The sequence below is a fragment of the Halyomorpha halys genome, unplaced genomic scaffold (assembly GCF_000696795.3).
Source record: "Halyomorpha halys isolate HHAL.00 unplaced genomic scaffold, Hhal_1.1 Scaffold4.1, whole genome shotgun sequence".
In the NCBI taxonomy this organism is placed as follows: Eukaryota; Metazoa; Arthropoda; class Insecta; order Hemiptera; family Pentatomidae; genus Halyomorpha; species Halyomorpha halys.
In genome coordinates, this window is record NW_027116287.1 from 2,625,840 (window position 1) to 2,650,105 (window position 24,266).

The window sequence follows — 24,266 nt, forward strand, 5'->3', positions numbered from 1 at the left end:
TTATGTTAATTCTCTGATATATAGTATATCCTTCTGTCTACTTGGTGATTGGGCAATTCGACTTACGTTGAAATAGAAAATGACATGGGGCCCACAGATTAAGAAAATTCTCATTATACAACTGAAGTCGATATAGTCATTATTCTAAAAATAATCAAAACAAGAGAGAAATTAACTACTCTCACATAACTAATAAAAGCTCTATAGTCTTAGATGTTACAAATATACTGTAGTGAGAAACAGACAAGCATAAAACAAATTTAAAGGTATTCGATTCAAGAGTTTAGTATTATACACTGGTTGGCAGCGAAACTTTGCACAAATACTCATTTATGCCAATAGTTAATTAATTCACATATTAATTTATTAGAAGTGTGTTCATATCCAATCCTTATAATCCAAAATCCTTTGTACAATCTTCAAAGCTCCTTACTTTTTTGACAAATAAAATCATACATAAAGACCTTAATGTTCCATATGTAACCGATCTAGCCCGAACCAGATACCATTCTTTCCATTATGTATTCCCTAACCATCTAAAATCCACTAGTTTCTAAGTTTTCATCCTCTTCTATTCCTGACAATCCTCCGAGGCGCCTGAAAAGAAGATGGCCACGAGACCTGCTAATGTAAGAACGTCATTAGAGTGCTACTAATGGGCAGTTTTCTACATCACTCCATTATAACCGAGATCTACTGGATGTATTATAATATACAGTTGTAAATTTCAATACATATATTATATTAAACAAATATATAATTTCGGTACACTACATTACTATAACGAGACAATTACTCTCACAATGTTTTTGTGCTACCTGAGATGAAGCTTATTGTAACTATTACATAATTATTGTTTGAAAACGTAGTGCCAGAGGACAGGTTGCAAGTTTTGCCAGAAATAACCTGTGGATCGTTGGCACTATATAATTTTAATCTTGGCAGGCTCTTCTGTATGCTAAGGTTAAGGGTACAGAGCATTAGTTTTCGTAATATTTATTTATTGTTTACAATTTTTTTTTTTTTATTTGATAGGCCTTACATAGTTATTATTACAAGTAGATTTTCTTTTAGAAATTACCAATGAGGAGGTTTTATTTTTAGCAAAAAACACACCTCTGACGATTTACAATATCGATATTATTCAATAACTTAAACTAATAAATTTGGGCCGCCTATAGCTTAGTGGTTAAGACACAGTCTTACCAATTGATGTCTATTGGCGGTGCCGGTTCGAATCCGGCCTGGGACGTTGACTTTTTTCTTTGAGTGGCGGTCCCACAAAATGAAGAAAAAAAAACTAATAAAAATATATTATTAAAAAAATAATCGATTTTAGAAATAATAATAAATATCACTGTTATGGTTGAGTAGTGGCATATCTAAAAAATAAAAAAGAATATTTATTTTGTATTTGACATATTTATATATATATATAGAGTTTATTTTGGTTAATTTTTGATTGCTCTCCTTGCTTCGGGGTAGTCTATCACAGTAGAGAAAGAAACCCCTGTTTACCGTAATATCTTTGGAACAGTACTATTCATAATAAAACCAAAAATTTTTTTTGGCCACCTAAGTTGCATGTAATTGAAGAATGAATGAAACAAAAAATAATATTATAGAATTTTAAAATAAATATCAAATTAAACACTGAAAAAATAGTTTGAGAAAAAAAAAGTCTTGGCTTCAGTCTTTAAGATGAAGTTTGGTTTTCGATGTTTTTTTGAATTTTGTATACCATTTTTTGATTAAAAAAATTGATTATTTCTTATAAATCAAGGGACATCTATTGCCATTATTTAGACCTTGTTTTGAAACGACTGTATTTTTTTTTTTGTTTCGTACTGGATGTTGCACCACATAAATTGTTTAGAAATATAAAAATCCATTAAAAAATCTACCCTTACCCCCATCCGATGATCTGAAGGTAGTATCGAATAAAGTGCAAAAGATTATTATTCTGGAGGAAAATACAACAAAAATAAAATACAGAGTTGTCTTTAAAGTGATTTATAAATTAATTTCATTTATAATTTTCACTTCAAGAATTATCAACTATTTCTCTCACATTTTTTCTGTTTCCCGTATCAAAGAAATCGCGGTGAAAGGTTTCCTAAAAAGCTCCATGGTCTGATAGCCGCCAAGGCCTCCATCCACTAATAACTACCTACACCAAGGCCTTCCCAAAAGAATTTCATTCCGGTCAGGGTGTCCCGTCATTAGGGAAATTGTCTACGTGTTCCTGCTATATTTTTATGGCATTGGTTCTTCTCATTTCGCTCCAATGATTTTAGTTATTCGTAATTATAATTACGGATTCCAGAACAAGGAATTCCGCTGTGTCTCCAACTCGTTTTTCTTTTTGTAAAATTTTAATCTCGTAAACCTACCGACTACCTTATATCCTTATATTGCTCTCACTCTCGTCGAACACTTCCGTTTCCTTGGACTACACCTGGACAAACGACTAACTTCCGATCCTCACACAAGGCTGAAAAGACAGGAAACTGCACGTAGACTCCAACTATTACAGCACTTACTAAACTTCCAGTCCATTTCAAAAGACTTATCTATATGACTATAATAAGACCTATCTTGATATACTAAGTTGAGCTTTGAGGCTCCACTAAGCCTTATCCAATCCTTACAATCCATATTCTTTTGTCAAATTCTCAATGCTTCTTATTTAGTCACAAACAAAATTATTCATAAAAATCTTAATGTTCTACTTGCTCTCTGTTGGATTCCTGACAATCCTCAGAAATACCTGAAAAGAATATGGCCTCGAGAACTTCTAATATACAAATGTTATTAGAGTGCTATCAACGGGTAGTTTCTGTACATGCCTATATCATACCGTTATAATCTAATATCAAATTTATTAGATGTATTTTTATGTAAATGTCAATAAATAAATATTAATAATAATATTTTTTTTAAATACATTTTTCTTACATTAATGTAAACATCATAGTTTTTTATCCGTTGAGAATAGTGGGAACAGTCTGGGAGATATTTGGCGTAAAAATTTTAAGTGTATCCTTAGATAATGGAACATTGTAGCATACTTTAAAATCCTTCAGTGATGGATTATTCCAACCCACACTACTAGACAACAACCAGTTTCTATTGCACAACTAGAGGCGTGGTTGCACCTTTCAAACGCATACCGATCGCCTACTGCATAACCTTAATCCCCATAAAAAACAATAACTAAGCTGTTTACTCATTAACAATCATTAATACTAATAAATATTAGTGTTAGATATGGAAACGGGAGCAATTTCTGTGATATAGATATAGGAGGAAATACATTTGAACAGGTAGATAGGCTTAAAAGTATTTAGGTTCTACGGTAACTATAAAAAAAACGAAATTGATGAGGAAATAAAATCGAGGTTAAATGCAGGAAATGCTTGTTATTTTTAAATTTCGAAATTGCAAAATAAATTAAAATAGAATATTTGAGATATTTTATGATAATTTTTTTTTTTTTTTGATATTATGGAAATAGTAATTTTTTGGAGTATAATATTTTTAACATTTTAGACTGAAAAAGCAAATAACTCAAAACCAGAAAATATTGACTTTATGTATTTCACCTGTAAGCTAACGATTTATTCATAGACATTTTTTTTTCATTACCTTTTATGTTGATTTATTTATTTATCTTCTGTATTTGATTATTCTGATTTTTTTTTTAAACTTGTAAATATGTATATGAACAGTGATTGTAACTTTTCTTTATTATTTTTAGTCTACTTGTATTTGATCCTTTTTTATTTTTTGTTAGAAGTTTGTTACCTTAATATATATAGTTTTATTTTATTTGTTATATTTTTATTTATATATTCTGTTAATTATTATTGTTTATTTTTTATCTTATCAAATTCATAATTACAATAATACTTATTATTGTTTATAATATCATTTTTATTTTGAAAATTTTGTATTTTCTGTAGCCTTATTCTTACACTTGTAATATTATTCTAAAGGGATCAATCCCAGGATAAATAAAGAATTTTATAATTATTATTAAAATAATAATAAAAAATATATCATGTTGCAAATTAGCACTACATCTCTAGTATGGTAATTTTTCCTGTTTGTTAAAGTAGTTTATTTTTTCCAATGCTTCTTATTAACTGTATCATGAATTTTTGAGATACTAGTACTCTATCTGAAATTTTTTCTACTAAGAACTAAAAATATTTTTTTTATATGCTGTCATCAGTTTCTGAAAACTATTCCTATCCGGGCCTGGGCTTCATTGCGATAGGAATTTCCGCTCTAAAAGCGACAACAAAGCCACGTTATCAAACATGTGCATACAATGCCACTCGTACAATGCTTGATGACTGTAATACAAGATTTATATCTGTCGATGGAGGGGAAATTATCCTGAACCAATAATTACATTTTTATTGCCTATTCGTGTCGAGAATATATATGTATATATTTTATATCGTCCCGAAACATTTTTTAACAATCAAGAAAAATATAAAATAGATTATATTCATCTTTAGAAGTTTTTTAACCTCTAAAATTATAGAAATTAATATAATCAAACTTCCTAAAATGAAAATCCAGAATTTATTATTATTTTTTTAAATTCTAGTAACATTAAAAATCTGGTTGATATGTGCATCACTCAATTTTCACATACTACGCTACTTTGAGTTAAAATTAATTTAGAACAAATTAATATTTTTATTTTATTGACTGTGTCAATACTTTCTGTTATTAATTTTTGAGTTGCTAGATTAACTACCTCTAATTTCAACAGTTATCAGAAAAGTACTTTTGATAATATTTCTCATTGCCAAATTTCAACATTTTTCTTTTGCAACAATAGGATAGAAATATAAAAATTTAACACTAAAATTGAAATTTCACTCTAAATTTATTCAATGATAAATTGTTATTGAATCAATATTTAAACTACTATGAATGATTTTATTAATTTAGTCTTAATATCAATATTTAAAATACTGTCCATAATTTTATGGAGTTAATTTTCTAAAATACTATTTAATAGATATAGATATGGTGACAAGAAAACGTTATCATACTCACGAAATCGAAAACCCATTGGACCTATTTCAAAATCAATTCACAAAATGTTGATATCTTTATGAAAAAAAATATCTCCGAAACTATTAGACTTAGTAGTTTCTATGATATAGGCAAATGAATATGAATTTTTTCACATAAAATTTGTCCGAACAACTATAAATCTTTCTATTTTAGCAAATATTATGAAGAATATTACTCCTGCGAATATGTGTTAAAAACTCCTTCATAGTACATTAAAGTAGCTTTAATTTGAGTTCTAATAGGCATTTGTTAAATAGTTTTTGTGATATAGATTTCTTATAATAGATTCATTAACTACTGATTTTTCAGTGCATTTTTTATGAAATGTTGCTTTTTAAAAAGCTATATTTCGGGAACTATTGAACTTAAATAGCTCTATTAGGGTTAATATTTTAGACAATTTACTCTACTTTAAATAATGTTCTCTTAAGTTTTCTGGTGCTGTTGGTAATTTTAATGATATAGAGCTCGGAATGAAAAATTTAATTTTTTAATCTCCCTACTTATCCTTAGCAGACGCATTGATTTTGACAATTTATACAAAATTTAAACGTTCTCTTTATTGGCTCTTGTACTATTACTAATAACAATGAGGAATGGTTAATTATTTATAATAAACTAAATTTAAGTTATTTTAGAGCAAGATTTTTCTAAATTTTGCATTTAAGCCTAATTATAAAATTTTAATGAGGATAATACCAAGCTAATATTAAAGACAGTCTAATTATACATTGATATACCGAATTCAATTAAAATATTTGGAGCCGTTTTTGAGTGAATACTAAAAATGTATAAAATCGATTCTATAATTGCCACTTTATAGAATCGATTTGAACGAAAATGTCTTTTTATGTATACCAATTTTAAGTTCTGAGTATTAAGTTAATAGCAGACGGGTGTTGATGGTCATTGAAGTAGTTCCTGATCATGCCCGATCTACATTCTCCTTCCGAAGACGGGATTGAGAGATGCTGACCCGTTAGCCGACCACAGAGAGTCGTGCAGCCGACTGGGAGACTAATGAGAGAATGTATAGTCTGCTCTCTAAGCAACTTGTACAATCTCTTGCACTACACTTCTAGGCTGTACCGCTATTTCTTGCACCTAGATTGTGTGTGAAAGGTGTTCTGTTTTAGAATTTATTTACACATGGTAATAGATCTTCCAGGTCGGGAGTATTCCGGGTCACAGAAGAGAGAATTGATATCGACTTTATTCTATCTGTATAGAAAAGCTGATACATATATAGCTCTATTAATAATATATCCCAGCCATAACTAAACTAAACTATGATAGAATTAGAGCCCTATAATTTTTATTTTATTTTTAAAAGTTTTTCTTTTATGAATATTAGCCTGCACAATGACTATGACATAGCTTTAGACTATGACCTTAACCTTATTCAGTTCATATTACTTTGCAACTTATAAGCTATTTATTTAATTATTTTTAAATATATTTATTTAATCATATTAACTACACTTTGTTAAAAAACACATAAAGGAAATGGAAAAAAAAAAAAATTGAGCACAGTGCTTTACCCCAAAATTAAGAAAAACACAAAATAGTTTTGAAATAAAATAAAATACATATCATTACTGATGAATTTTACAACAATATATGTTTATTTATGTTCGTGAACAGTTCAAAGTCAGGGCAACATTAAGTTTTGAGTCAATGTGCACATGTGTTCTTGTATGGAGTTTATATTTAGTTTTGAATGCATCTTAGTTATTCTTGTGTAATATGAATAGTTTTTTTAGTATTAGACTTTTGATTTGGAATACTTGTAGATTTTCAAATCGGTTACATAAGAATATGCATGTGCATACGAAAGATCTTAGTACTGATCTGTAAAGTATCAATTTATTTTTTTGGGCCTAGTTTTGATTTTTTATTAAAATATGTAAATAATAATAGTTTTGTATTTATTTTCCTCGGGTTTGATAACTTTTTTTTGTCTGTCGTGGACAGACGAAATGGACAGGAGATTATTTAAAACTGAGATTAAGAGAAGTAAGTGTCGTTTTGTGAAAATTATTGCTTCTGTTTTTTCAGTGTTTAAATTTTACTTTTAAGGTACTTAGATGTTTTTCTGAAAGTTTCTTTTAGCCTATTAATAATTGTCATAATTCGGTAAATGAAGAGTATACATTATATCATCAAGAGGGCTATATTATATTATATATTGATTTTGAATTTCGTATAGTTTTTTTTATGAATAAATTGAATAATATGGACTTAAGGATGATCCTTGCAGGAGACCGGTAATTGTATGCTGATTGGGTGATGTTATATTAAAAAAATTATACGCTAAAAGCAATATATTTATATTTTTTATAATAGAGAAATAAATAGACTGAGCTGGACTAAAAAAAAAATATTTTTTTTCCGTCGATGCCGAAATTGGGGATAAATTAAATCAAGAATGTGATAACGGTTATTTAAATTAATTGATGAACTAATTTAGTTTTTAATATTTTTTTTTCTTTTGTGTGTATTGAGATTAATTTCTTAGAAAAAAAATAAACTTTATAAAACTACTATAAATCTATCTTTTATAAATCAGCACTCTGGTACGAATACCAATATTGAAATGTTGAAGGCATAAAGGAATTAAGCTGTCCCAAAATAATCCCTTTAGGTTCGCTGACAGAAATTCGATATTCAATTGGACATTAATCGATGTCTTCACTACCAACATAATTGACGTTGCTAACAACAAATCAAATTGTTGAAGCAACATCGTTATCTCATAGAATAAACCAATAATGCTTTTATGATTACTTAATTGATTAAACGTTATAAAGTAGTCTTCAAAAGAACTTCAAATGATGTTTAAAAAAAAATAACATAAGTTCAATTTATGAAATACACTTTAATGCAATATTAGAGGCTTTGGACGGACCTCTATGGTCTGTCGCGCCAATAATAATAATAATAATTTGAGCGACGAGTAATACAATTAAATGAACAGATGTATAATATGTAGAATGGGGGTTGGTCCTAGTTTAATAAAAAAATGTGTAACAATTATTTAAACAATTTAATGAGACCGTATTGGTCTTGCTTCCAGATGTGGCAACTTTAGCATTCTCAAATAAGAAGTTTAGCATTCTCAAATGCTGATTCGAATCTAGTCTGGGGAGATTTATTTTAGTTCGAGGTCGACACACTGATTAAATTTTGCTCTTCTCACTCTGTCTAGAATGAGGTAGTAGTATATTATAATCTGTATTGCTAAAACCCATGAAGGGTCAGGGGTTCAGGACTTTGTAAAGGAGTACTGTTATTAGAACAACGGTTGTGCAAGGAGGTGATTTTGTCAGAATCACGCTCGACCGTCAAATGTTTACCCAATTTAGGAGGCTGGGTGGACTCCAAGAATGCTCCAAAACCGACAGGAGTTGTCTCACGGCTACAGTGTAGCAGAAAACAATTTTTGCCCAGCCGGATTCAAACTCGTGTCCTTGGAGTTAGTAGCCACAGGGGTAATCTATTATAGAAAATTTAATTAAAACGAGGGTATATATGTTTTCCAAATCCTCACACATGTTCAGCTTACCTTTAAAAAGTTTCAGGGAGGAAATGTTTTATAACTTTAGTTATACTAAATCATTGTTAGCAATTTGAAGTTTATAATAATATGTTAATTAAATATTTATGATTACCTATTTAATAAAAGCTGGATTAGTGTCAGTTTCGTTGTGCTTGTAGTATAAAATCTTTGTACTGCTGTGATGTCCCATCTCTGACTCTGAGGTCAGTGTGAGTGAAGACACTCAGTGAAGTGTAACTGTTTGAAGATGAGGATACTCTCTTAACTGTTTAAACGTAATGGTGAGGGGTGCTCTGGAGTGGTGCTAGAAACGCAGTGAACTGTCGTAAGATGCGGTACATCCAGGATTGTCTTTACATTGGTCCTAGCTCTCCCGAAACCGGCCGAACATGTAATGCTCCATTGCGGGCCGCCCGTAGCTCAGTGGTTAAGACACAGTCTCACCAATTTTGATGTCTATTGGCGGTCCCGGTTCGAATCCGGCCTGGGACGTTGACTTTTTTCATTGAGTGGAGGTCCCACAAAATGAAGAACTTTGACCCCCAACCATGGTATGGTTAGGTAGTATAGGACTCCAATAGGAGTCTTGGCCAAAAAAAAAAAAAAAAATAGTCCATTGCATCGTTCGCACAGAATATTTGTCCAGCAATAAAATACTGCCTCCTCTCCAGAGCTAGAGATCCCTGCGACTCCGCAGTTTTCTCTCAGAAGAATAACAGGCTGAAAGGGAGACATTTCACAAGCGATGAGTACCTTTCGTGGGCCTGTGACGTCGAATGTCCCCAAATTGCAGAAGAAACGTGCCGGCGTTACTTTGAAGACTAGGTTTAGCAGGAAGAAGAAGTTTATTTTGAAAAGAAAAAAAAATCATAATAAAGTTTTAGTACGAAACTTTCCTAGTGCCCTTTTTAGAGTCAGAACGACGCCCAAGTTCACTACTATCATCAAACTGCCAACCGCATTTGTGGTGCAGGATTTTAACGGAAAATCGTACAGTGCATGCGTTCGTCAGTTTTATGGTAGTTTTGAATCGTGTCTGAACAAATCTTATAACAAAATAAGGGTTTTCAACCTAATAACTGTAATTTTAAAATGTTCTCCCATTGTGATGCACCATTATACTATAAGAGGTTCTGTGATTTCAAGTTAGTTTTTACTCGTATTTTCCAAATTTTCTATTTTAAAACTGATGGAACCAATACGATATTGGAGGAGGGAGGATGGAGTACGATAGAGGCTATTGTAAACTTTGGGAGGGGGGGAGGTCAGACGAATGACGATATTACAAACATTGGAAGAGGGAACGCGATGTCCGATAAGGATCGACAATAGTATTGATTCGTGTTGGAACAAGCCCATTGATAGAATATAATTTATAGTAGTCATGGTGATAATTGCTTCCTCCGGCGTTATCAGTAGCATGGACAGTGAGTTAAATGATAAGCTTCGAGCACTTTTACACATTGATAAGAGCCCTTAATCTAAATTATAGTAATCATTTTTCGTATGATCGTTTTTAAAAATATGGATTTTATCCGCTCAACCCAGCGTAACCATATGGAAGGGAGAACGTTGAGAGATCTTACGCACATGTTCCTAGTTAGGTTATCATACCGTTTAAGATTTGGATTAAAAGAGAACTATTTTATGAAATTGAACGGATGAGATGACACAAACGGGTGCTCAGGGAGAAGCACACAGTTTCGAATATTGGCTGATCGGCCTTCCAAGCTCCGGGAAAAAAGACAGGCTCGATGAGAATTGGTTGAAGGTGAGGAATTAGTCTGTTCCTACAATTGAAATAACCAGGTGTTTATAAGATACGGTAACCAGAGGTTTAGAACTGCGGATTAACCGATTCTGACCAAAACACGACCTCATTGATCGATGTGTCGGAACTCCTATTCAGGAAATTTTGATGTATCTCTTTGTATGATCGAATTGGTATATTATAACCTGATAGGTATTATGTCCGGTTTTGTAACAATACTTGAACACGATGCAACTTACTAAGAATTAATGATTGACTAATGATGTGCATTTTAGTATTACATAATGATATCAAATTTCCCTCCCTCCGCCAGTTCAAGATGTTTAGAAAGTGTTTTCTTGTATTGGACATGCGAAGCGATAAATGTTATACGGCGCTTAGTGAAGAAAATCCATAAACTTTCCTAGCAACAAGCGATACCATGAAGGAAAGGTTAGGTTGTTTTGGTTTGGCTCTAATTAAAGATTTCAGATTTATAGATAGGTCTAAATCGTCTGTTGGCAGCTTGGTGGTTGTGTTCTAGTTAATAGCGAATAAAGTTATATATATTCTGAGCAGTGTTATTAGACGAAAAAATTGAACAAGCATCTCAATGATGAAGGTAACATCAAAACATATTGAAGCTTGGAAGGAATGCAGGAGATACGCTGCTAAGAAAAGTAAAGAAAAAAGGTGAATCTTGTGAAAGGTTTGTGATTGTGAACTCCAGGGGCGACGTATAGGAGTAAGAGCTAATCACCTGCTGTCTTCAGTAAGTTTAGTTTACAATGGACATTATTAACTTCGAGCCCCGAGGGCGGGACCAACTTTTGGCAACTCCCCCTTCCAATTTTTGGCATCACATTTGAAGGTTATTAGGATATGCCACCCCCTCCTGTATAGGAGGACTTAGGACAGAAATATGGCACGTGTAAATAAGTCAGTAGGGCTGTTCGACAAACATTAAAATTCCTTTTTCATGCTCTATACATCTTCCATAACATAATAGTAAAAATTATGGATAAAAATATTGAAATTATGATATTAGACAAAACAACGAATAGTTTTATAAACGCATAGCTGTTTGAGTAGTAGTTTTTTTTTCATTTGATGTATCTTTGAGGTCCCATCTGCCCTCGTCGAGTTAAGGCAGATCAAGGCTACCCCGTTGCCACCCCCTCCCCCCATACTCGTGTTTCAGACGGCAATGCTTCTAAAGTTTATTTCAAGAAACATTACCATTTCTAAATTACTTACATACACAGCGTGAGTTACTCTGCACACTTTTAATAAAGTAGATCCCCACCTAACAGTCTATGTTCTATCAATGTCTATCCACATAGAATTCGTATGGAAAAAGCAATTACAAAACTTGCTAGGTATTTATAGGTACAATGAAGGGTCGTGGGTGCGTTACATTGTAATGAAGTACTATCCCTTGAACATCAGTTGTGCTAAGAAATGATTTGTTTATGATCACGCTTAGCCGCCAGATTATTTCCTCACTTGTTGAGGCTTGGTAGACCTCGACTTCCGACCCACAGGGTTGACTCACTGCTACAGTAACAGAATAAATAATTGTTTTTCACTGCCCGATTCGGATTCGGGTCCTTGGAGTGGGTACCAGCACAATGCCTTACCCACTGAGCAACCCCGCTCCCAGCAATGTATCTACATAATTTTATAATATTGTTACAGACATTTTTATAAAAACCGTACTACTCTTATAATTTTTCTTCTATGTTTTCTCTATTCTCTTGAAGAATTTTTTCTAGGCAGTTTGAGGAAACGAAATCAACGAAAACAAGTTTTCACTAGTCGAGAGAGTGAATTTGTTTGCATATTTTTCTGTATCATCTTAAATGCTTAATTAACTTGTGTATACTTGCATACAAATTCAAACGTTTTGGAATCGTTGGAATTACAATTTTTTTTTATCTTTCTGATGATAACGATAAAGTTTAATATTGACTAGATTTGATGACAGTAAAAACTACTCAAATTTACCTACAAAAAAAAAATCCATTCCATTTAAGTTTTGTTTAGCTTCCTTCTGAATTTATACAAAAAAAAATCAAAAGATCAGATGAAATTGAACTAAACGTCACTAGCGTTTAAGATATTTATATTTTTTGTTAAAGGTGAATGCAATATCAAAGAAATTTTGTGAATGTTTCCTGTTCCCGATGCCCGATTTGAGAGTAGGAACTCTTGACCATATGCTCACGGCTTCCGTAGATCTAGAGAGGTAAACCATGGTTTTCATTTTAACCAATAACATACATTTTCCGTCGGTTCTGAAAAGATAGAATTTGAACTTGGTTCAACCCACAACGAAACTACTATTTTGGTTATTTATTTGGAGTCAATTGTGCCAATTATTAGGCTCACAAGGGGAGGTGATATACGCGGAATCACCGATTTTCATGAAACATTTTCTTGTAATACTAGATCGAAAAATATTAGACATGTCCCGAAGGTTCTTGCCTATACGTCCAAGGAGCTGAGAAAAACAAATAATATCTCCCCATTATATAAAAAAGGTTTTAGTGATCACCGTGTAATATTTTATTTTATACAAGACCACTGTGCAATGAGTAATTTAATTAAATAAACACTTGTATAATTTGTAAAATGAGGTTTTAAAACGTTGGTTCGTTTGTTTTTTTTTTTAATTTATTTATTGTTATTTACAACTGTACATAAAATACAACAAGTAAATTTGAAGTAAGATCATAACGGTAAGAATCAGGTATGTTGAGAATGGTAATTGGTAGCACTCTAAAAACATTTTTATAAAATACGGTCTGGAGGCCATCTTGTTTTCAAGCGCCTCGGAGGATTGTCAGGAATGAAAGAGGAAGAAAGGTTAGAAACTAATGAGTGGTTAAGGAGTTTATAATGGAAGGATTGTTATCTGGTTCGGGCTAGATCCTATAGTTACATAAGGAACATTAAGGTATTTATGCATGATTTTATTTGTGGCAAAGTAAGACGCATTGAGGATTTTCCGAAGAATTTTGGATTTTAAGGATTGGATATGAGGAATTCGAAGGTTCAGTGGAGCCCCAAAGCCCAACTCCGCATGTCCAGATAGGCCTTATTGCAGTCATGTAGATCAGTCTTTTGCAATGAATTGGAAGTTTAGACCGTTTGTCTAGAATAGTCGGAATCGACGTGCAGTTTCCTGTCTTTTCAATCTTGTGTGAGGATTCCAAGTTAGGCGTTTGTCCAAATGTAGTACAAGGTAGCGGATCTGTTCTACAGATGTAAGAGCAACATACTGTAGGGCAGTCGGCAGGTTTGCGACGAAGAGTAAAGGTCATTCGATGGGATTTATTTTCATCCTCCTATTTCGGCACCATTCTTCGAGGATTTTGATATAGGACTGGAGAGTTTGGGATGCAATAAAAGGGTTATTATTAACTGCGAGCACACATGTGTCATTGGCATACGTGGTGAGAATAGGGTTAGGATTGGTTGGAACCAAGGATGGGTTAGAGGATGGAACCGATAATACAACCCTTAGGAACATGAAAACCTAAAATAAGAATTTGTCATTTAATAAAAAAAATAAATCTGTACCGCTACAACCCATGGAGGGTCAGGAGAGCATTACTCTGTAAGGAAGTACTGTTACTAGACCAACGGTTGTGCTAGGAGACATTTTGTCCAGATTCACGCCAGATTTTTAACCAATTAAAAGTATGCACTTAATGCGGCAGGGTGGACTTAAAAGAGTTCCCGAACCTACAGAGCTACACGGCTACAGTGAGATAGAAAATAATTATCTGGGCCGCCCATAGCTCAGTGGTTAAGACACAGTCTTACCAATTTTTGATGTCTATTGGCGGTGCCGGTTCGAATCCGGCCTGGGACGTTGACTTTTTTCATTGAGTGGCGGTCCCACAAAATGAAGATCTTTGACCCTTAACCATGGTTAGGCAGTATAGGACTCCAATGGGAGTTTTTGGCCCAAAAAAAAAAAACATTATCTGCAAACAGCCGAATTTGAACTTGAACCCGGGTCATCAGAGTAGCACAGAGCCTTACCACAGAGTTACCCACTTCATAATACGAATTTTCATTTAAATAAAAAATTATGAATTTTCGGAGGATATTTATCTTCTGCTGATGTTCTTCGTTCACGAAAAAACTCCTCACACTCCAATGCAGAGTTAATATAACTTTTTAGCTTTTTCTCACTCTATTAGCATATATCGATTTTTTAAAATTAATTCCTTTTTTATGAAGAAAAACTTCTCAAAAGTTTTATTCTAAGTCTCAGGTTTTAATTTTTTTTTACATATGTCTGGTCTGGACTATTTGTTGCAGTTTAGATGACCCTGGACCACTCATAATTTTCGTGTAGATTGGTGGAGTCGTATTGAAGTTATCGATTTTTTATGATTTACGAAAAAAAAATCAGAGGTACCAGAAAGGAAAAATTTTTATTAAAAAAATGTATCTTTCTATTTATTATAAAAATTCGTATTTAAAGTTGTGATATTAACTTTATAGTATATTTCTTAAGTTATTATCAGCACAAATAGTTTCATTGAGATCGGTGATCTAACTTAGCCTCCCCTTGTTATTTCTTGACTACCTTCTACCTTCACTACTTAGTTGGTACAACATCTAAGTCCATTTCTTACTTTGTGCTTTCAAAGTACTAACTTAAAACCTTCTTACCATCAAATCTAAAATTTCTCATATATTTTAACCAGATTCCATAATTTATCACTGATCTGGAGAGGATTAAAATTTTTCCTATCCATTTTTTGGAACCTGATCTCTCAATTTAAGCAATTTTTAGTACATGAGAAATATTTTAGCTCAATTTTCACAGTTTGAAGTAGGTTCTCAAATGTTCTGACTTTTTGAGCTTCTAAATTGTTGGGGGTGGAGGGGGTTAACCTCCCGACTCCGACTTAATTTTGAATTAATAATATTGGTCTCTGCAAAAAATCATAATATGGTAGATTATAGTTTCAAAACTCGGTTACTACTAGTAATTTATTATAAACTGTTTTAGTAATGATTTGAGTTATTACTTATTCTGCTACTAATGATGGTTTCTCGGTTATAATGATGCATCACTTCTGTGGAGTTTTCCCCCTTCCTCTAAATTTATGAAATTTTCTCAGAGTTGTAGCCCCCCTAAGAGTTCTAGAGTTCTCAATGATTTTAAGTAATATTTCTGTTGAATGAAAGATGTAATTCAAAGATACGGCGACCAAAAATCTATAACTTTTTTGATAAATGGAAGATGGTCAATCAGTGATCTTCCAGCACATCTTTTTTTGCTGTCAGCTTTAAAACTTTGGTTATTTAGAATAAGTATTAGAACTCTTTGGGGGACTAATAGAACTAAGGAAAAAGACATAAATGTTTGCCAAATATATTTGAACGAATATTTTCAAACTTATTAGGGGTGGAAATTGCAAAACTCTTCGAGTTCTAATAGTTCTAATACTAGAAGTTCTTAAGTTATAAAATGATTTCTTCTACAATTGTATAGAGCTTGTAGCATCAACTCATTCACAATCTGTTGCACAGATTAGAAAGTACCGTAGAATCTGTGACCTCTAAGATCATTCAAGCATTAACCGACGTACTAGAATTGAAAATAGACCAAATGGAAGAATACTTGGTCGTAAACGGCACTCCACCACCAGAATTTTTGCTCAAGTTCAAATGGGATCTGTCCAAGTACCCCATAAGGCAGACGATGAAAGGCATAGAAGAACAAATTGAGAGACAAATGGCCAGTATAGACTTGGAAACTAAATCCCTCCATAGTGAATACATCTCAGCGAGGACAGAACTCGCCACAATGGAGCGCTATGAGAAAGGCCCCCTTCTCACCAGAAATGTGTCCGAGTTCGTGAAGAGAGAAGACTTCGTCCTCAACTCAGAGCACCTCATCACTGTCCTCGTAGTTGTTCCCAAGACCAGCTACAACGATTGGTACAGCTCCTACGAGAGGTTGGATAATGAAGTAGTTCCTCGATCGTCAAACCTCCTTTTCGAAGACTGCGAGTATGGACTGTTCAACGTCACGCTGTTCAAGCGCCATCTGGGCCATTTCAAGGAGAAGGCCAACGAGATGAGGTTCTTCGTCAAGGACTTCATTTTCGACAATAACAGGATCGAGGAGGAACGGGGCCGCTTGTCCAATCTCAGGCAGAAAAAAGTGACCCTCATAGGTCCCCTCGTCCGAGCCCTCAAGATCAACTTCAGCGAGTGCTACATATCTTATTTGCATATCAAGACGATGCGTATCATTGTTGAATGCGTTCTTCGCTACGGACTACCAGTCAATTTCCTCGGTATCATTATGGTTATGCCTAAGAAGAATATTAAGAAACTTCGCGATTTAATGTTCAAAGAATTTGCTTATTTGGATGGTTCGCTACCAAACGAGGAAAACAAAGAAGAAAAAAAGATTCAGGAACAAACTGCAACAACCTCCGACTACTTCCCTTATGTATGCATAAAGGTCCTGGTGGAACCTCAAGAGTTCAAATGAATCCGGATACCATTGTTTCTCAAAAAAATAAAAATAAAATGAGGCAAAATCAAAATTTATAATCTGTTAAAATATATTATAATCATAGATAGATTCTAGCCACAAACAAAAGTATTTTCAAGAAGAGCTGGCCTATAACACTAATTTATAACCTACATCTAGGATAATTTCTAGTTATAATCCGCCGTGTATTTCGCACAGACATTCGCCCAACAAACAGAATTATTCATCATAACTGCTACACTATGGCTACACTCTTATCATCCACGCTAAGGCTCATAAGAAGGTTAAACATAGTAGACAATGGACAAGTAAAGCAGTATTTATTTCGCTGTTTGCTAGAACAAAATATTCCACACAGAGCCATCTTTAAAGTGGGAACCCAAGATTATATAATTTATTTTCTAAATAAGTATGAGCTATAAATATAAATAAACGGAATACTAGTTCAAATCGTTATTTTATTTAATACATCACAAAACTCTAATAACAGAAATGTTAAACATTTACAAGTGGTCGATTACAGGTATTAGTCCTTACATATACATTCGATGGGTACTTATGCGGGTGGCGCTTAGCAAGACAGTGTTTTACTTGCTTCTCATGTATTCTAAATACACTTTTAGAAATAAAAAAAATACATATTTATAATTTTTTTAAATTTAGAAATGAAGGGCTATAAAATGTTTAATAAGTTTTTTTTATTTGTTATAATTTTCTCTTTTTTCGTTAAAAAAAAGAAAAGTTTTTCGTTAAATTATATTTAAATTTTATAATATTTTTTATCAATAATTACTACAATCTGCCACAACCTTGGACAATACGTGATAGTGATGAATGATTACATTCATAACAAAAATAAATATGTGTTAAATTAATATTTTTATTTTAGAATAATTGATTCATTTTTGTATTAATGTAATAAAGTTTTGATTAGTCGTGTTTTCCTAGTGCATAAATAATCTTACAAATTTATGGATCTTTAATCATTAATAATAGCAATAGACAAAATTATTTTTTTCAACCCGATTGTTTGACAAGATCCTTTAGTAACCTCAACTTATTAAATATGGAACGTGATTTACTCGAAGAAATTTAGTTAAGTCTTATTTTAATATTCCCTTTAACTTAAATCAAGAAACAAATAAAACATTTACTATGAAACGTAAATTTTGTTTTATTTTTTTAACATACAAAACCTAAAATCTACTGGTAACATTTAACCCGCTCTGGCTTCACCTAGGATACCAAATTTTAAGTAAGCTGGTCAATTTTACAGTAATTATTAACTTTGGCCATTTTTAATTATATAAATCTACAACTACATGTCAAAATAGCATCATTATCATGTTTTGTTTTTGTTTGTTTTTCATGGAAAAGCGTATAAAACATTTTAGATATGAATTTTATACATTAAATAAAACGTAGTAATAAAATAATATAAATAAAACCTCAATATAAAACCAATTAATTTTATTTTTTGCAAAACATGATTAACATTTTTTTAAGGAAAATATAGACAAAGAAATCTATTTTAAGGGCAGATCCCTAAATCATTTGAAGGGGAAAAAAACATAAATATATTTTTTTTGTGTGTGTTATTAGTACCAATGATTGAGAATCTATATTCTTCATGAAAGTTGAAAATTTACCAACAGTACACCGTATCCATTCATAACCGGATGACCCAATTCATTCATAATTACCTCAGAAAAACACTTCAAGGTGATCAACTACGGTCTGAAATGTAGTCTACGCATTTAGCAGCAATATTAATTTTTATTGCCAAATTTTTTTTTTAAAGATATATTGCATTATATGTATAATATAGGTATCCTTGGATAAAAACTAGAGGACATGAGTAAATTTACTGGCATAACTAATAAGATAAGCAAAGCTATAACTGTAAGAATATATAGATAACAAGAATTACATGAGAGCTAGAAGGGAATTTCTCATGATCCACACATAAAATATGAAAAAACTTTTCTAAAAGTAAATTTATTCGATTTAATTCCTAAATAATATTCTTTATTTATCTTGTGACTGATCGATATTATAGGTGTCAAAATTATGCTTTAGAGCCTTAGAGTAAAATACACAATTTTAAAAATAAAAATGAAATTATAAACCATCATAAGTATAACTATACTTATGAATTTGATAAGATAAAAAACAAAACAGTAATAATTAAAAGAATATATAAAATAAAAATTTAACAAATAAAATAAAACTATAAATCATAAGTTGACTGACTTCTAATAAAAAAGAGGGAAAAAAATTTAAAAACTGAAAAAGAATCAAATAAAAGTAAACTAAAATAGTAAACAAAAGAAACAATTACTGTTAATATCCATATGAACTAAAATTAACACAAGTAAATTAATTTTTTTTTAACTTTCATATTTTTAAAATCATTTTTAAGTTTGCTCATAATAAAGAATTTATTTATTATTTGAGTCATTCTGAGCACACATTTCTTCTTATTTTTTTTTCTTTTAATTCAATTATTACTGTCGTTATCATTTATATTTTGTTTTCCTTTTTATCTTTTTTTCTTTTTTTTTTTCTTTTGTTCTCCGCTCACTGTATATATTGTGTTAATGAATATTTGAACTCTAATACTTAATTTCTTTATTTGTGGCAAATTGTATCAATTATCTTCAATAAAATAAAACAATAAAAAAAAAAACAAAAAAAATAATTTTAACACCTATCTGACTGTGGAAAATGTGGGTTTTGAAAAAGAAACTTGAAAATTTTTGTCTGTAGAACTTTAATTTCTTTTTAAAACAATTTTGATCTCTTTTCTCTCAACTTTATTCTCATTTAACATCCGACGTTTCGACCTCTCAGGTCATTCTCAAGGATTCCTACAAACAGCTCCTTTTAATTACTTTTATAACAATTAGCCAGCAGTAATGAATTTTAAGGAAAAAAAAAAAAAAAGGAATGAAGACAGAATAAGGTAAGACCAAAGAAATCAGTATGAAGGGAAGGAAATTTGTTATAAAAGTAATTAAAAGGAGCTGTTTGTAGGAATCCTTGAGAATGACCTGAGAGGTCGAAACGTCGGATGTTAAATGAGAATAAAGTTGAGAGAAAAGAGATCAAAATTGTTTTAAAAAGAAACTAAACCACTCTCAAACAACTATGTAAATAAAAAATAGAACTTTAATTTGTTAACTTGATTTATGAAATATTGACTTTTGTTAGGACGCACATCAATTTTAAGTTATCAGAGGAAAAATTATCAACCAATCTGCCGTGGCACTTAACAGTAGTGCGAGATTTCCACAACATGGTAGCAAAAACCTATCCACTCTGAAAGATGTATATACATTATAACAGCCAATGTTCGAAACGATATAAACTCGACACCGCTAAACATTTAATAAACCGGGCACGAAATTTAACATCCCCTAAATCCCTAAAAGTAGCAGAACATTTAGTAGATCTCCTTTTAGCAAATGGGTAACCACATAAACTAGTCTGACAAATTCTAAAGCAATAAAATAACATTGATTAATTTTAAGTTATCAGAGGGTTTTTTTTGTTTTGTTTTTTAAGGAGAGAAAAGATTATCAACCAATCTGCCATGGTACTTAAGAGTGGTTCGAGATTCCCACACTCCGGCCTACATCGCGCTCAAAATTTAATTTTTGATTTATTATTATTTTGAAAAAGTAATCATATATAAATGAACTGGACCAAATATCGAACCCTAGAATATGAATAAAAGGCATATTGATTATTTACACTTATCACATTATCCGATATTTTTCTCTTGCTTTACGATCTGTCAATTTTCGTCCTGGTGTTACAATTTTTTGTGTGAAATAATCACCTGAATTTAAAAAAAATCCATTTCATTAATAGGCATGTACGCATTAAGTAATATTTTTCATTTAATTTTATTATGAAAATTAAACATATTTAAAGGAATTAGACCAAATAAAATGTAATTTAATTAAAAGCACATAGATTGCTTACATTTATCACGTGATTAAATATTTTCGTATAGGCTCAATCCTTTCTGAGTTGCCATGGAACTGTCACAAGTTTTAAATTAAAAAGAAATCCATATCAGTAACTGGTAAGTACGTCTTATTAAAAGACTGTTAATACATTTTTATAAATTCATAAGTTGGAGGAGAAATTATTGAACATTAATTATATCTTTTTTAAAATTTTTTTTTTCCGTTTTGTGCATGAGGTTCATACACTATCTTCAGTAATGTTTTCACAAAATGTCCATTAAAACGCTGAACTTGTCGCAAATTAGTGAAATGTTTGCATAAAATTGATAAATAATCTTTTTAAACAACATAAATTTTACTGTCCGATATTTTATCCCGACCTTATAACATTAAAATTGTATAAATAGTTTTTAATAGGACTCACATACCTGTTACTGATAATTTCTTAATTTAGGTGATTAATTCACACACTAAGAATTGTAACAGTTCCTTACTAGCTCAAACATTTAATTATGTAATCAATCTATGTGACTTTTATTTGGCTTAATTCCTTTAAATACGTTTTATGTTTCAAAATAACACTAATAAAACTGAGGTTTTCAGCGTGATATAATTGTACAAAACTCCAGCGTACGGTCGTTCCCAATTTTGCTTTAATGTATGCATACATTACACAAACATATACAGTATTATATTCACTCAATAATTGTTTATATAAGTACAAAAATATACACACCTGTAAATGCCAGTTACCAAGGCCATCAACATACAGATAACTTGCGATTTATCCCACAAGTTGGATGAACCATCATAAGTTATATGATGTGGCAAAAGATTTCTTAATTGAATTTTTTTTCTTGCTATTTATATTTAATAAAGACTTTTGTAACATATATAACATATTGATAAAAACTGTCATTAAAAGAAGAAATTAGTTTAAATATTTACCTTCACAAATGGGACACTGCCTGGCTAAAACTGAAGGACGGTCTGTCTTAAGAGACTGAGTGGGGATAGTGAAGATATTAAATTACCTTTGTTTCACGTATCTTATTTTTTTCTTTAAAGAAACCTGTTTCTATAAAACAGATATATATTCATATATATGGTTTGTTTCATCAAACAGAAAAGTTTCCTACAATTTTTATAGGATTCCCCAACTTGCTGAGGGTGTGTCCCCTAAACTTTACCCTGAAAATTTTTGGAAAACCAACCCCTATAAATAGTGTTTATAACCATTTTTGGGTATTATAACCTTTATAGAAGTGCCATAAGTTTTGCAATATGAAATTGATGTTCAACTTTCCGGGAAAATTTCTATTTTTCTGATACATCAAATAATATCTTCACCCATTCATGTCTTTACTTATTAAAGTTATTATGTATCAATGAAGAATTTATTTAAAATTTTACTTCTTACGAGGAAAAAAAAGTAAAGATCAGGATGAAGATTATTTCTGATGTCACAGGACACAATAATATCATTAAAGAATATGTTTTTGAAATCTTCGTATAATTTTCTCTAGTCCGTCCTCACAGTTAGGTTCCGTATTTCCAAATAAGCTTTAGTTTTTGTTTTGTTTTTTAGTTTTTTTAAATAATAATTTTGTTTTAGACATAAACATTAGATTGTCTAAAACAAAATTCTTATTAAAAAAATACCTAAAGATATTATTCAATCTTTCAGAAAAATAGAAATTTTACCGGAAAGTTGAACATCGATTTCAAACTGCAAAAATTGTGGTAAAGCACTTCTAGAAAGGTTGTAATACCCAAAAATTGTTACAAACGCTATTTATAGGGGTTAGTTTTCCAACAAATTTCAGGGTAAAGTTTAGGGGATACTCCCCCGGCATGTTGGGGAATCCTATGAAAATTGTAGGGTATTTTTAGATTTCTTAGGAAACTTTTCCAATGTGCATTAAGTTAAAATTTTTTTTTGCTATAGAAAATAACTTGCTTCCGGAGCAAGTTCATCAATTAACAGTGGTTAGAATTAATGAAAACTTATATTATTCTCTGATCCCTACTTAAAATTGGTTCCGATAAATGGAAAAAACATAATATGTAATCAGGTAATTTTTAATCTTTCAAACTCCATGACACTCTGCTACGTACCGACTACGATGTACAATTGATCTTCTGGTTTCTTTCACAACTTCTTGTGAAATGTTGAAGAACAATTTCATGCTGTTCTTTGAAAACTGATGCTTACCAGTAACGTTGCGTTGCTTTTGAACAAAAGATCTATGAGGGAACAGGAAAGTAACTTGCAGGAGAGGGATGTCAATAGGGGGGATTTAGAGGTATTTAGAATAAATAGAGCCAAGGTTAATGTGGGAACTCAATGTTATAGGGGCCGTCTGTAGCAGAGGGAGTTAAGACGTCTACCTTAGCAACCTTCTCGTTTGAGAAGCGGCGTCTGTTTAAATACGGCCTGAGAGAGTCAACTTTTATTTAGTGGAGGTCCTACAGAATGAAATCTTAGCCGCCCGCGATTATGGTTTGAATATGATGGTAACCTTATAAGTCCTCCGTTTATCAGAAATGACCAGACGGCGGTAAAAAAAAATCCATGAATATCAGCGGCGTCTGTTGCTGAGACGGTTATGGCGTCTCCTTAGCAACCTCATAATATCAGCGGTGTCGGTTTGTAACGGGCCTTGGGGGTCAACTTATATTTTAAAATGAAAACTTGAACCTCCCACCATGGATAGATTAGGATGGAATCTGTAGCAAAACTCCCCCTCCCTCCCCATGTCAGTAATGATTTGATAGGGGGCAAAAAAATTATTACTTTAAAAAAAAACTTTTTGTTATTTCAAATATTATTTTTTATAATGCTCAAAAACATTGCTGTAGAAAATTTTCCATCTTGATGAAATTTCTTTTTAACAAAAAGAGAACGTTTGAGAGAAAAAAATTAATTATAACATGCACATGAGGCCTAGGTTCTACATGGGCCAGAGCTCTCACTAATTCAAGCATATGATGTATTTACTTGCATAAAATATAAGTCAAAATTGGTCAAAATAGCAACTGTACATAAGTATAATTTGGTCAAGATAATAATCCTAATAGAATAAAAATAGTACAAAGAGAAAATAACAAGATAACAAATAATAATATAAGAGGAGAGCAGCAGAAAAGTACAAGAATATTAAAATTATGGAAGAAAAATAAAGGATGAGAATCAAGCTATGTAATAGTTTGAAAATAATGAAAAATCAAAATTAAATACATGAAAAAAGTTTTAAAATATATATTACCAATTCTTCCTATGCAACTAAAGGAATACAGATCTTCCGATTTTAGAAAGACTTTCTTGTTTAAAAAACTTTAATT

The 24,266-nt window shown here is 31.6% G+C and overlaps 2 protein-coding genes across 4 annotated transcripts in view; both read left to right on the forward strand.

The window, feature by feature from the left end:
- The window catches only part of LOC106688542 (glutathione S-transferase 1), a 45,825-nt gene that overhangs the window by 17,023 nt on the left and 4,536 nt on the right, over nt 1-24,266 (forward strand). The gene's annotated exons all lie outside the window — the stretch shown is intronic.
- On the forward strand, nt 9,963-17,590 carry LOC106688367 (V-type proton ATPase subunit C 1-A). Of its 3 annotated transcripts, none has more exons than XM_014432820.3 (3): nt 9,963-10,430; nt 12,551-12,657; nt 15,969-17,587. In XM_014432820.3, exons 1-3 carry the CDS (start codon nt 10,326-10,328, stop codon nt 16,939-16,941), a joined length of 1,185 nt encoding a protein of 394 aa, XP_014288306.1. In that variant the 5' UTR covers nt 9,963-10,325; the 3' UTR covers nt 16,942-17,587. The 3 variants fall into 3 exon arrangements, with proteins under 3 accessions (XP_014288306.1, XP_014288465.1, XP_014288384.1); XM_014432979.2 differs by lacking the exon at nt 9,963-10,430 and adding an exon at nt 10,452-10,862 and having other exon boundaries at nt 15,969-17,590; XM_014432898.3 differs by lacking the exon at nt 9,963-10,430 and adding an exon at nt 10,869-11,181 and having other exon boundaries at nt 15,969-17,590.

Excerpts from the sequence above, each read along its gene's own strand:
- LOC106688367 (XM_014432820.3), top strand. The coding sequence starts at position 10,326 with ATGACACAAACGGGTGCTCAGGGAGAAGCACACAGTTTCGAATATTGG. Across the intron at positions 10,431-12,550 it reads TCGATGAGAATTGGTTGAAG|GTGAATGCAATATCAAAGAA; the intron begins GTGAGGAATTAG and ends TTTTTGTTAAAG. Across the intron at positions 12,658-15,968 it reads GCTTCCGTAGATCTAGAGAG|ATTAGAAAGTACCGTAGAAT; the intron begins GTAAACCATGGT and ends TCTGTTGCACAG.